The sequence below is a fragment of the Mirounga leonina genome, unplaced genomic scaffold (genome assembly GCF_011800145.1).
Source record: "Mirounga leonina isolate KUSES-001 unplaced genomic scaffold, KU_Mleo_1.0 Mir_91, whole genome shotgun sequence".
NCBI lineage: Eukaryota > Metazoa > Chordata > Mammalia > Carnivora > Phocidae > Mirounga > Mirounga leonina.
The window spans coordinates 42921577-42936881 of record NW_023270839.1 but is presented as its reverse complement, the minus strand read 5'-3'; the positions used below and the strand labels follow the sequence as shown (position 1 = coordinate 42936881).

Below are 15305 nucleotides of genomic sequence, written 5' to 3'. Positions count from 1 at the left end.
GTGAATCCTGTTGTGGGTAGCCTCTGGCGGGGGTTGCGGGGAGGGAGGTTGGCAAAAGAATCATGGGTCTGTCCATAAATATTTTATAGGGAGAAAAGTAAGATCTTCTTGTAAGCTCTGATTTGTATTAGTTTTAGAGTAAGGAAACACTTTTGCTGATCTGGGTTACATAAATAAAATGAAATGTAAACAGTATTTTTAAGCATTTGAAGAAAATTCACCCAAGTAAAGTATTAAGTATTTGAAAAGTAGTTCTTACACTTTTGAGTTTCATTATGACTCATACACTTTTTTTTTTTTTAAGGATTTTTTTAAAGATTTTATTTATTTATTTGACAGAGCACAAGCAGGGGGAGTGGTAGGCAGAGGGAGGGGGGAAGCAGGCTCCCTGCGAGCAGGGAGCCCAACGACTCACATATTTTTTAACAGTCTTATATTATCATTTTCTTTTTTTATGTTCATATGGTCACAACTTAGCCAGCTGGAGCCACTGTAAGCTGTCTCCTGTCCTTTTGAGGGAACCTCTGAATTTTTAAAGGATCCTTGCTTGTTCTCTGGTAGGTACTGCTGCCTGCCTCCCTGCCATCTCCTATCCCACTCTCATCCTTAACCCTCCAATTTGTACTTATTTCCCTAAAGATGAAAATCAGCTATCTGTTCAAGGAATCCTAGTTTCTTTTTATGGAAAACAATATTAGAGATAAAAATCTGAGGGCTAGAAGTACATATCAAAACTAGCATTACAGGGTGACATTGTTATTAGGCCACCTTAGTCAACAGAACTAAAAAATATATATGTACAGACATTAATTTTTACTGATCTTTTCCAATTGACTTTTAACATTAATTTAAAGCACACCTACCTGAATTTTAAACCCTCATCTAAATTATAATGCATTCCCTTTTATAACATAATAAGTCATACAACTATTACTTTAGCTGTAAATCTTGATTAAAACTGACATAATTATTGTTTCTGTCAATAACAATTTTTTTTTTTTAAAGATTTTATTTATTTATTTATTTGACAGAGAGAGACACAGCGAGAGAGGGAACACAAGCAGGGGGAGAGGGAGAGGGAGAAGCAGGCTTCCCGCCGAGCAGGGAGCCCGATGTGGGGCTCGATCCCAGGACCCTGGGATCATGACCTGAGCCGAAGGCAGTCGCTCAACTGACTGAGCCACCCAGGCGCCCCTCTGTCAATAACAATTTATTAATATTAAAGTTCACCATAAAAATAAAATAAAATAAAATAAAAAAAAATAAAAAATAAAAGTTCACCATAAAAATACTGACTGAATAACAAGGTTGAACATTACAATCGCTTTTGGATAATTTGACTACATTCCACTCCAACTAATGAATGGTCAAATTATCTTGTTTGGGGTTATGTGTAATTTTTAAAACTGTTTTGTTGTTAAATACACCATATTCTGATACATTCTTTATTCTAATTGCTTAATTTTCATTTGAGATTGTTAATGTTTTAACTGACGATTGTTTCTTGGTAGCAGCATTACAGTACTAGAGTTTAAAAGAAGCCTTTTTTTTTTTAAGTACACTTTGAGATGGATGAAAAATATAAGCAGTTTGGTCTGTCATATTCAAGAATCTTATCTGGTTAACCTAATGATTCATGTAGCTACATGAATAATCTTTCACTCTATATAAGTTCTTCCTGGAGAAACTCAGTTTTGGAAGTGTAAGAAACTTGGGAAATTCCAGTCACCTAAATCTCTATGCAATATTTTATTTGTTTACTTATTTTTTTAAACATTTTATTTATTTATTTGAGAAAGACAAAGCAAGTGAGCATAAGTGAGTGGTGGGAGGGGCAAAAGGCGAGGAGAGAATCTCAAGCCAACTCTGGGCTCAGCCTGACACGGGGCTCAATCTCACAACCCTGAGATCATGACCTGAGCCAAAATCAAGAGTCTGTCGCTTAATCAACTGAGCCACCCAGGTGCCCCTCTATGCAAGATTTTAAATAGTTGCATGCATTAGAACATAATACTTGTAAACTAGCCTAGGCTGGTAATATTTTGTCACTTGGTTCAGGCATTGGTTACACAAGGGCATTAACCATAAAAATTCATTAAGCCTCTGATTTATGTACTTTATTGTATGTATATATTTAAAATGTCATGTTTATCACTCTGTTTTGCATTATAGTTACTGGACATTAACATAAAGATAAAACAAAAAATCATTTTTAAAGAACGAGTTTATAAAAATTTGATTTTATCAATAGATGTTATTGTCACTTCAGTTAGTAGAACTAATTGAAGACATTCTATAAACTGAGCTATATTTCCCAGTTTCGTTATGCTATAGATTTTATTACTTTGAACTAAGACAAAACTAATATAAAATTTCTTACATTTAAGATTACGGATATGACGGTATAGCTCATAAGATTTTTTTCTTCTACCAAAGAGTTAGGAGTGCTTTGGTTCCCCTGTCTAAGCTGAGAAACCATGGTTTCTGTGGCCAGAGATATTACAAATTTTTAAAATTAAAAAATGTGATTTTTAGCTCTAGTCATTTTAAATAACAAAAGTGGTTTTAACACATGTAAATTACATGGTTTATTTTCTTTTTTAATGAAACTGTGTAACGAACCACCCCAAGAAAACCTAGTGCTCTATTATCTATGCAAATATATTGCATACTAATCGAGTTTTATTTTAATTAATTTATTTTTTAAAAAGATTTTATTTATTTATTTGACACAAAGAGAGAGACAGCGGGAGAGGGAACACAAGTAGGGGGAGCGGGAGAGGGAGAAGCAGGCTTCCCGCGGAGCAGGGAGCCCCATGAGGGGCTCGATCCCAGCACCCTGGGATCATGACCTGAGCCGAAGGCAGATGCTTAACGAATGAGCCACCCAGGCACCCTATTTTAATTTATTTTTAAGGATTTATTTATTTACTTATTTGAGAGAGAGAGAGCATACAGAGGGAGAGGGAAGAAGAGAAGCAGACTCCCTGCTGAGCAGGGAGCCCCAATGTGGGGCTCGAGCCCAGAACCCCGGGATCATGACCTGAGCCGAAAGGCAGACACTTAACCGCCTAAGCCACCCAGGTGCCCCATTAATCGAGTTTTAAAAATGATGTTTGGAAGTCTCAAGTTCTTAAAAATGTACTCTCAAGCATCAATTAAAATATCTAATTGCATACATAAAACTTCAACTGGTAACAGGTGTAAAAAACCAAATAATTTCTTCTACAATGTCTATTTAAAAGAGTCGATATATATAGATGTGTTTTTTGTAAAAATCCGAAAAGCTTCAACTTGCTTTGTTTCTGGAGAGATTTCCTAATTGGTAAAGCTAAAATGGTATTATGCATTAACTGCTTTAATAACAATTTCTTTTTTCCATAAAACCTTACACTCAAAAATGAAAAAAAAAAAAACAAAGAAAAAAGATTCTATGCTCCTAAGTAACAGCATGCCAAAAATTACAATAAAATGTAATGATAGTAATAAATGCTAATATTAAAAATCTTATACAGTAACATATCTAGTTTCTTTGAGACTAAACTTTTAAGAAAGGAAAAACATGTCACCTTAAATCTTAAGCAAAGAATCAATAGTTTCTGAATAGTTTCTGAATTAAAAAAGAAAACTGGGCGCCTGGGTGGCTCAGATGGTTAAGCGTCTGCCTTCGGCTCAGGTCATGATCCCAGGGTCCTGGGATCGAGTCCCACATCGGGTTCCCTGCTTCTTGGGAACCTGCTTCTCCCTCTGCCTCTCTCTCTGTCTCTCATGAATAAATAAATAAAATCTTAAAAAAAAAAAAAAAAAAGAAAAAGAAAACTAAACCACTCCCACCCCTTCTTTGGTTAAAAAAAAAAAAGGAGGGGGAATATAATTTTTTAAAAATATACATGTAATTCAAATTTGGGAACTTTTATATGAATTAACTTTACTTTAAAGAATAATAAAATACAGGTCTACAATAAAACTAGGTAATTTTAATATTTCTTTGGGGAATTTCTTACTTAGTGTTACAATTTAAAATTCCAGAAGAATATTGGTAAAATTTAGGTCTTATAAAAAACTGTACCTTTTAGGGGCGCCTGGGTGGCTCAGTTGGTTAAGCGACTGCCTTCGGCTCAGGTCATGATCCTGGAGTCCCGGGATCGAGTCCCACATCGGGCTCCCTGCTCTGCGGGGAGCCTGCTTCTCCCTCTGCCTCTGTCTCTCTCTCTCTGTCTCTCATAAATAAATAAATAAAATCTTTAAAAAAAAAAAAAACTGTACCTTTTAAAAAAAGCATTTTTTAATGTGTTTCATTTGTGTGGTGATCATGCTGTTATCACAGGACACAAAACTAGAGAGTAAACAGGGCATATCCAAATCTATGCAGAATTTGGATTTTTGCACTTAGGCTAATATATCTACATTTTTTGAGAAATGATTTGAAAACATATAATAATTATAATGTGAATATAAAATTTCACTTGAAATGTGCTATAAACCAAATATCTGGTGTCTTAAAAATTAGTTATTATGAAACCTACACAATATTATAAGATCATAATGACCAATAGAATTTTTCCATTAAAATGTCTTCTGTAGAGTTTTTAAGTGTTATAATTTTCTGATAATATTTAATATGAATTGTATTTTATTTTGACATTAACTTGTTATATTTCCTGCCATTTTTAATTATGGGCCTATAAGCTAACATTTAAACTAGTAACATACGTATTTAGCTAAAGACTTAAAAGAAAAACATTAAGGTTTGGCATCAAACTGCTTGTAAGTTAAAAGGAATGTTGCTAGGAAAGTAATGTATACTGGTTAATTGCCTATAAAATTGAAAACTTGAAGAACTTTAAACAAACTCTCAAAATATTGAATTTATTTACATTCTCTGTAAGTTATTTAGGTGGAGTATTATGAATCACTAGTCAGATAAAATTCTATCTAAATAATTTAGATGTCTGATTGTCAACTAAAACTTCTTTCTCCTAATATCTACTACTTTATATACAAACTGGAAAATAATACAAACAAAATCATTGCAAGCCTAATTCCAACATATTTTGACCAAAATTAAAAATAAAAAGAGGTCGGGGCGCTTGGGTGACTCAGTCGTAAAGCATCTGCTTTCGCCTCAGGTCATGAGGTCCTGGGATCGAGCCCCGCATCAGGCTCCCTGCTCCACGGGAAGCCTGCTTCTCCCTCTCCCACTCCCCCTGCTTGTGTTCCCTCTCTCGCTGTGTGTCTCTCTCTGTCAAATAAATAAATAAATAAAATCTTTTAAATAAATAAATAATAAAATAAAAACAGGTCACCACATCATTCCAATGTATCCTCTACTTAAGTATTCTTGCTTACTTGTAAAGCACGTTGTCTCTTCCATAAGTCCCAAATAAAATGTTTTAAAACAATGTATCTGGATTTTCACTTCCAAAAAGATAGAGAACATGTACTTTTCCCCTATTCTTCCTACTAAGCACAGTTAAAAACCCTGGACACCATATATAAAATATGCATTCTGAAAGGCAGAGAGAAGACAGACCAACTAGGAACTTCAAGATCCAAGGAATGATACAGCAGCGAGTTCCCTGGGTTTTCTTTTTGCCACACATACCCCAGACTGTGGACTAGAGAAGCCAGCAACCCAGAAACACCAGTGGATATAGACAAAAAGTCTCCAAGAAAATACTGCTCTCTATAGCCAAAGGACAAGTAAAAGGGTAGCCTAGCAAGACAGAAAACTTTTAGGCAATAACCACTCTATTGCAGCCAAACACTGCAGAAAACTTTGTGGCCCTACAGCCACTAGCAAACGCTGAGTGGAAAGCCCAGACTTTTACCCTCATTAGGCTTCAGTGATGTGCTCCAACCCCTCTGCCCTTATCCCATAGAAATGTTGCTACCAAGTACAAATTAATACCTTCTCTTCCAGTAGAGAAGGCTGTCTGAGGACTTGGGACCTGTGGTAACAAGGCAACAGTTGTCTTCCACCACTCAAGTGACATCAAAGGCTCAGAGGCCTATTTAAATATGTACAGAAGATTTCAATAAGATCCAGAGTCTTACAACATAATACCCAAAATGTCCAGGTTTTAATCAAAAGCCACTAGTCACAACATGAACCAAGAAAATCCCCATTTGAATGAGAAAAAGCAGTCAACAGATACCAACACAAAGATGACACAGATGTTAGTATCATCTGGCAGGGGTTTAAAAGCAGCATCACAAAAATGCTTCAACAAGCAATTATGGACATGCCTGACACAACTAAAAAATAGAAAGTCTTGGGGCGCCTGGGTGCCTCAGTAGGCTGAGCATCCAACTCTTGATTTTAGCTCAGGTCATGATCTCAGGGTCATGGGATCAAGCCCTGCATCGGGCTCTCTGCTTAGTGGGGAGTCTGCCTCTCTCCCTCTTTCTCTCCCTTTCCCTCTGCCCCTCACCCTGCTTGTACTCTCTCTCTAAAATAAATAAATCTAAAAAAAAAAAGAAAAATAAAAACTCTCAGCAAAGAACTAGAAAATATCAGCAAAGACACAGAATAGATAAAAAAGAACCAAACTGAAATTTTAGAACTGAAAAACACAAAGACTGAAATGAAAAAAACTTCATGGATAGGCTTAACAGCAGAATGGAGGGGACAGAGGAAAGAATCCGTGAACTGGAAGACAGAACAATGACAAATGCTCAATGTGAAAAACAGAAAACAGACTGAAAAAGACATGAACAGAGCCCCGGAGATGTGTGAGACTATAACAAAAAGACCTAACATTCATGTCATCCACATCTTGGAAGGAAAGGAACAAGAAGGTGAGTCTGGAAAAGTACTCAAAGACATAATAATGGCTGAAAAAAAATCTCAAGTTTGGTAAAAGACATGAACTTACAGATTCAAAAAGTTAAGTGAACCTCAAACAGAATAAACCAAAAGAAATCCATGCCAAGACATTTGTCAAACTTCTGAAAACTAAAGACAAAGAAAAAAATCTTGAATGAAGAGAGAAATAACACCTTATCTATGGTGGAAAAAATTCTGAATGACAATTTGAATTCTCAGAAGAAACCATGGAGGTCAGAAGAAAATGGCATAATTTGTCAAGAGCTTAAAAAAAAAAGACTGTCAACCTAGAATTCTCTATCAAGGGAAAGTATTCCTCAGGAATGAAAGAACGATCAACACCTCTCAGATGAAGGGAAATGAAGAGAAGTTGTTGCCAAAAGACCTACTCTATAAGAATGGCTAAATGGAGGTCATTAAACAGAAAGAAACTGATACAAGAAGGAATCCTGGAACACTGGGAAGGAAGAAAGAATAAAAGGAAGTGCAAAAGTATGGGTAAATGCAATAGACTTTCCTTCTCTTGACTTTTTCAAATTACGTTTGACCGTTAAAGCAAAATTTTTAATACTCTGATGTGGTTCTCAAGGTATGTAAAGGAAATATTTAAAGCAATTATACCGTGAATGGGAGAGGGTAAAGGACATAAAGAAAAGTAGGTTTCTACATTTCATTCAAACTGGTAAAATACTGATACCAAAAGATTGTGATAAGTTATGTATACATAATGTAATATGTAGGCTATTCAAAGACACACTCAAAAACAGCATAAATCAGAGGAAATTCTAACAAAATCTGCATCTCTCAATATAAGATGGGTGCTATCTGATCATGTGTTTAATATACAACTTATATTTTAAAAAAACAAAGACTTTAAAGCCCAATAATACTGTTAATTTTCAAATATGTGGTAAGTTAAAGGTAGTAGTAAAATGTTCCATATATGGAGGAAACTTGGTAGCTCAGTAAAGAGGAAAAGATAAACTTTTTAACTTTCACATGAAGAGAAAGAAGTTAAAATTCAATAGGATACCTCTGGTCCTTGTGCTTTAAGAAATGCATTTTTACTTTGCCTAGGCCTATAACCTTGCTATGGCATCTGGTGATTACGCTCAAGATTTAACCAAGAACCATGAATGCTCCTTTTTTTAAAGATTCGAATATAGCTAGGATTTTTATTACCACAGGAATGAAAAACAGAATGGCTTTATTGATAAAGAACTCATGTATATAAAGCTTAACATATACCCAAGCATGGAATCATGTATAGGTGGACCAGACTCTGGCTGAATGTCCTTAATTTGGAGAACAAATTCCTTGTATTTTCCATCCATGTCATTAAGGGGGAACACAAATAGACTTCCCTTATTCTACAGAAGTGATACAAATAAGAATACCTGAAATCTGTCATCATGTAAGAACTGCGAGCTAACACACCAACATTTTCAAATTAAAAAGAACATAAATAACTAAGATGAGATACTTGTAACTCAAAGTTCTAATAACTGTGCTTCATTAGTGGGGTACACTCAAAGAATGGACGCAAAGGGAAACATTATATCTTGTCATTCATCCAGCAGTTTTCCTATAATTTGTTAATTTAAATTTTTGTGGACAGACAAAACAAGTAATTTTGTTCATATTAATTAAGTGTTCCAGGTAAAGGAATGTAACTTTAGGGTTGGGGGTGGAAGAAATAGAGAGTTCGGTAAAAGGGTACAAACTTTCAGTTATAAGATGAATAAGGCCTAAGGATCTAATGTATAACATGGTGACTATGGTTGATGACACACACAAAAATACACACAAAAGGTAATTATGTGAGGTGACGTACTAATTAACTCAGTGGGAATCCTTTCACAATGTAGACATATATAAAATTATCATATTATATATTTTATTTTTTTTAAGATTTTATTTATTTGACAGAGAGACAGAGAACAGCACAGGGAGCAGCAGGGGGAGAGAGAGCAGGCTCTCCACTGAGCAGGGAGCCGAATGCGGTGCTTGATCCCAGGACTCTGGGATCATGATCTGAGCTGAAGGCAGACACTTAACTGACTGAGCCACCCAGGCGCCCCTAATTATCACATTGTATACTTTAAATATATTACAGTTTTGTCAATTATACCTCAATAAAGCTGGGGGAGAAAAAGAAACGTAAGTTTATGACTTTGCACCTCTTGGTATTTATGTTCTTGGTTAGCGTATTCCCATAGTGAATACGGGCTTGCCCAATGTGATTGTCTTGGCCTACGGAGACATTAGAAAATCTGACACAGCATAGGCTTGATAAGAGCTTGCATACTGGGGGCTTGTAAAGCTCCCTCTTAGAAGCAAGGTGCCATGGTAAAAAGACATTTGGGCGAGACTACTAAAAGATGAGAAGTCACGTAGAGAAAGACATTGGAAGATAAGAGGCCATGTTGGATGTTCTCATCCCACTTGAGCTTCCAGCTGAATACAGCTGAATGAGTGACCTCAAATCCACTATATGAGGCAAAACTGCCCTGCTGAGCCCAGTCAACCCATAGATCATGAGAAATAATAAATCTGGGGGGTGGTCTGTATGCTGCAACACATAACCGAAACAGCTTCATTAAATTATATTTTTATTTATTTATTTTAAGATTTTATTTTTAAGTAATCTCTACACCCAACATGGGACTCAAACTCACAACTCCAAGATTACATGCTCCATCAACTGAGCCGCCATGCATCCCAAATAATACTTTTAAAAAGATTTCCAAATTCAGTTCCAGTGGAGTTAAAAACCAGGTTATCCCAGGAGTGATGTTAAAATTTAATTGGAACCAAAGCAAACTCATGACTTTGAAATAGATCTCTTCTGTTCAATAAAATGACCTAAATAACAATATCACCCGAGCACGGAAGTCTGATATGTATCCCAGGTACTTTGGTCTCTAATACCATGTTCTACTGTATCCTCAGAAGGATGGCTGAACCCATTCAGAGTAGGGAAGATACAAAGTGGTCTTAGGACAACCAGCTAATAACAGAAAACAAGAAGTCTTTAAAAACACATGAGATCTTATAAAAAGAACACAAAAAGCAGCTCAAAAGAACAGAAAGACGGCTTTTTTTCTGATAAAAAATTAAAGGACAGGCTAATGCAACTACTGCTACACCCCTAAAGACAACTCTCTGGACATTCACATATATGGTAACATGCTCATTATCTAAAACATTAATGAAGTGTGTCATGGCCTTCCATCTACAGGTCTGAGAGACTCTCCCAGTGCTATAGCCTTGGGCCTTGAAACAATGTAAAGTGAACTTGCAGCATCAGAAGTGAATTTTATCTTTTGAATATACTTGAGATAAAAGGAATCTGCTTTTCTTTTTTAATGTATTTCCCAATACATTTCAACAGTTATTGCTGTTTGCTGCTTTACTACTTCCCTTGCCTTCTGTGGTCTATTAGGACAAAGGTCTTCTAAGGACAAAGATATATGCCAAAAATGCAAATATTGAGCCTTCTTTAAATACCAACCTAGAGAAGCAAGTTAAGAGGTTTTCTTATCCAAGCTTAAAACAATCCTGTATTATTTACTCTACCTTTGCTGACTGATCCAAAGAGATAATCAGGAAAAAACAATTTATCCATGAGATACAAAAAGGAGCCTAAAAGCTAATATTTCACATTCTTGTGTTTGTAGCTTTGGGCTCACCAATATTTGGTGACTTAAAATTATAAAAGGCAAATTACATAATTTAATAGTATTTAAATATATAACTATTATGTAAATGACACTTTAGAAGTTATAATTTTTTAAAGCAATAAGAATTCTCATTAAGAAGTTATATACTGCAAATATATTAAAGAGGTATAATTTTTAAATTTGGAAAATATTTAAAATTAAACTATGGAAAAATCAGATATAAGAAAATTGAATGTATATAAATTTAAGTATATAGTAAAAAGGTGTTTATCCAGCACTATCAGGATGTGTGTGCATGTACGGGAATGCAGACTGCTGTACATCCAAGCCTTATTCATGTCAAACTGAACTTAGGTTAAACAAGTACTAGCTAAACTTGAGTTGGGCATATTAGAAAGGTATGGACAGTTAAAAGAAGTACTGAGGTTTTTAATAAATGTAATTACTTAATACAATACCCACGATGTCTGTATAAGATGACCTCAAAATTGTCTTAGTATTCTAGAAAAAAAAGTCAAAGCTGCACTTTTCATTATAAAAACCTATGTGCCTGCAGAAGAATGAAACTGGACCATTTCCTTACACCACACACAAAAATAGACTCAAAATGGTTGAAAGACCTAAATGTGAGACAGAAGTCCATCAAAATCCTAAAGGAGAACACAGGCAGCAACCTCTTCAACCTCAGCTGCAGCAACTTCTTCCTAGAAACATCACCAAAGGCAAGAGAAGCAAGGGCAAAAATGAACTACTGGGACTTCATCAAGATAAAAAGCTTTTGCACAGCAAAACAAACAGTCAACAAAACCAAAAGACAACTGACAGAATGGGAGAAGATATTTGCAAATGACCTATCAGATAAAGGGCTAGTATCCAAAATCTAAAGAACTCATCAAACTCAACACCCAAAGAACAAATGATCCAATCAAGAAATGGGCAGAAGACATGAACATTTTTCCAAAGAGGACATCCAAATGGCCAACAGACACATGAAAAAGTGCTCAACATCGCTCGGCATCAGGGAAATCCAAATCAAAACCTCAATGAGATACCACCTCACACCAGTCAGAATGGCTAAAATTAACAAGTCAGGAAACAACAGTTTCATGTAGGCGGGGATGTGGAGAAAGGGGAACCCTCCTACACTGTTGGTGGGAATGCAAGCTGGTGCAGCCACTCTGGAAAACAGTATGGAGGTTCCTCAAAAAGTTGAAAATAGAGCTACCATACGATCCAGCAATTGCACTACTGGGTATTTACCCCAAAGATACAAATGTAGGGATTCGAAGGGGTACGTGCACCCTGATGTTTATAGCAGCAATGTCCACAATAGCCAAGATGTGGAAAGAGTCAAGATGTCCATCGACAGATGAATGGATAAAGAAGATGTGGTGTATATATATATATATATATATATATATATATACACAATGAAATATTACGCAGCCATCAAAAGGAATGAGATCTTGCCATTTTCAACGACGTGGATGGAACTGGAGGGTGTTATGCTGAGAGAAATAAGTCAATCAGAGAAAGACATGTATCATATGACCTCACTGATATGAGGAATTCTTAATCTCAGGAAACACTGAGGGTTGCTGGAGTGGTGGGGGGTGGGAGGGATGGGGCGGCTGGGTGATAGACACTGGGGAGGGTATGTGCTATGGTGAGTGCTGTGAATTGTGCAAGACTGTTGAATCACAGATCTGTACCTCTGAAACAAATAATACAATATATGTTAAAAAAAAAAAAGGAGAAGAAGATAGCAGCAGGGGAAGAATGAAGGGGGGAAATCGGAGGGGAAGACGAACCATGAGAGACGACGGACTCTGAAAAACAAACTGAGGGTTCTAGAGGGGAAGGGGGTGGGAGGATGGGTTAGCTTGGTGATGGGTATTAAAGAGGGCACGTTCTGCATGGAGCACTGGGCGTTATACACAAACAATGAATCATGGAACACTACATTTAAAACTAATGATGTAATGTATGGTGATTAACATAACAATAAAAATTTTAAAAAATCTATGTGCCTTTTCTTTGGCATGACAATATTTTTTATATGATTCTCTCACCAACAAATGTTGGAATAGTGGCCTTGTAAAATAAAGAATACAAATCTGATTTAAATCAAACACAAGGATAAGCCTGGTTTCTTTTGGTGTACTTATTCCAAAAAATACATAAACAAAATTAAAATTACTTAGAGAAAAAGAGTAAGAGAGAGAAAGTAGCCATGTTAATATTGCCCTACATATCCCTTAACCCCCTTCTGTAGAAAAGTAAATTACATTTTCAAGGTATCTTCTATGATCTATATATATTTTCCTTATGTCTTGTGTCATCTATACATTCAACACAAAATGGCTCTTTTTCCTGAAAAGTATCTTTTCATTTCCTACAAGCCTTAAGAAAACTTAGGGAAGAGGCCACAAAGAAAAAGAATAGGCCACAAAATGATGCAGTCAGGCAGGAGCTTACACTGAGTTAAGTAAGGATCCAGCAATCTCAGAGTGTACTTTATGACTGTATTAATGTCAACTTTAACTAAAGTCTCCATACATGTCAGTTGTGACTTACTGATCTAAAGCTACCAAAATGCAGTAACTGATGTTAGAAATAATGACCATCAGACATCAAGAAAAGATATCATCTTCAAGGTGTCTGTTTCTTTATGGCAAAGAAGAAACATTTTACAAAGAGCTCTGTTTAAAACAGCTAACAATCATAAGTGCTAGTATTTAAAGCGCTAACTGGTGATCTAGGACACTTTATCCAGAATTTTTCTCACTACCAGTCATGATTTAGGTTGTGTTGTATTTTCATTTTTTAAATCTAATTTTTAACTAAGACCTTTTGACAATTCTGAAATATAGCTCTTCATAACTGGCATGCTCCTTGGTACGTTTTTCACACCTGCCTGTTAAACTTTATTTGGTTAAACCAACCCCAACATTACTAAATGTTACAATGAACTAGTTGGACTAGATGGACAAGCCTCACAGTCTTTTTTTTTTTTTTCTATATATATTTATTTATTCATGAGAGACAGAGAGAGAGAGAGAGAAGCAGAGGGAGAAGCAGGCTCCCAAGGAGCAGGGAGCCTGATGCGGGACTCGATCCCAGGACCCTGGGATCATGACCTGAGCCGAAGGCAGACGCTTAACCGACTGAGCCACCCAGGCGCCCAAGCCTCACAGTCTTATGTGGAATATCAGATATCAGACACTCCACTTAAATACCTCAACGTCTCCACATGTTAATACAGTAGTCTTGGCAGGTGTGATTTTCAGCTATTGGGGAGGGACAGGAACAAGTCGTTAAGTTTCAATTCTGCTTAAATACGGTTGTGAATCCTGCGCACCGGGATGCACTGTGGGAGTGCATAGGGGGTCAGTAAGTGGCCTAGACAGGCACCACAATCCACTTGCTCTCCATGTTTCACCATGGGGGTCCAACTTTTTCTGTAAAGGGCCAGAAGTAAATATTTAGGCTTTGCAGGCCATACTGTCTCTGCGGCAACTACTTAACCCTGCTGTTACAATGCGGTAAAGCAGCCATGGGCAATTCAAAAAGGAACGAGCATGGCTGTGTTCCAACGAAACTTTATCAACAATGCAATTGGAATTTCATACTTTTCCACATGTCAGGAGAGACTACATTTCATATTCACCTTTAAAAACGTAAAAACCGTTCTTGGCCAGCCAGCCACGCAAAAACAGGCCGCCTTGGCCCGCGGGCCGCAGTTTGCAGACCCTGCCTTATCCCACAGGCACAGACTCTGGCAAAAGGGGACGAGGTTAACGTCAAGGCATGTGTCCGCCAGAGGTGAGGAGGTCACACCCGCGAGCCCAGCGCGCCCAGCCCGGCGCTTCCCGGGTCACGCCTGGGACCCGCCACCTGCATCGCCCCCTGCAGCGTGCAGGTCGCGGCGGAGGAAGAGGCAAGGAGAAGAGGGCCACACCTCCGCAACGGAGGCCTAGGACCCGGGGCAGGGAGGTGTGGGAGGAGTGCAGGACCGGGTCTCCGACGGGCCCGGGAACCTGGGACTTCGCCCAGGTGCATCCCCTGGGTCGCTGCCGCCGCAGGTCGGTCACTCACTCGGACTGGCCGGCACGGACGAAGGCCACAGCAACAGCGCAACTAGAAGGACTAAGCACTTCATGGGCATCGTCCGCAGCACTCCGCCATGCGACGGGAACGTCCTGGGCCACTAGGCCGGGTACCTCAGGGCCGAAAAGAGAGGGTGTCTACGGCGACCGTCCCCCCTCAGGGCCGTGGGCGCCCTGCAACGGTTGTCCCCAGCGCGCAGGCGCAGCGAGGGGTGGGGGAGGGGAGCGCGAGCGGCCGAGGCCCGCCCCTCCTGGAGCGGCGCGCAGGAGGCGGGGCGACAGCGCTCCGCCGCGCCCCGGTGCGCATGCTCGCTCGGGATTCGAAGCTCTGCGCGGCGCGCCGGGCTCCGAACGTCCGGAAGCCCGGGCGACTTCTGGAGCTGTGAGGGCTGGCATGTGGCGGGATTCGGCGGCTTCGCGAAGGCTGGGCGTGTAGCCGTGCCTGAAACACTGCCCCTGCGTGCAAGGAACTGTCTGATGGAAGACACAGACGAGTAGCCTGGCAGTTACAGCCGCGTGGAAGTGCTGCAGTGGGGGAAGCACTCGGCACCGTGAAGCCCAGAGGAGGTCCCCCAACTCAGAAGGGCGGGGAGGAGCTCCCGAGATGGAAGAAAGCTGGACGCACCCCGAGAACCGAAAATAGTCGGGTCTAATTGCAGCGATGGGGGCAGGTGTTGGAGGTGA

The 15305-nt window shown here is 38.6% G+C and overlaps 2 protein-coding genes across 2 annotated transcripts in view; both read right to left on the bottom strand.

Annotated features, from left to right (window-relative positions):
* Positions 1-14689, bottom strand: part of NOX5 (NADPH oxidase 5) — a 106381-nt gene extending 91692 nt beyond the window's left edge. Inside the window, 1 exon segment of the mRNA XM_034994621.1 lies at positions 14611-14689. The gene's annotated coding sequence lies outside the window, so the exon portion shown is untranslated.
* SPESP1 (sperm equatorial segment protein 1) overlaps positions 1-14808 on the bottom strand; it is a 28871-nt gene extending 14063 nt beyond the window's left edge. Inside the window, exon 1 of the mRNA XM_034993911.1 lies at positions 14611-14808. Coding sequence (XP_034849802.1) covers positions 14611-14680 — 70 coding nt within the window. The 5' untranslated portion in view covers positions 14681-14808. The remainder of the gene's footprint in view (positions 1-14610) is intronic.
* Between the last annotated feature and the right edge of the window lie 497 nt (positions 14809-15305).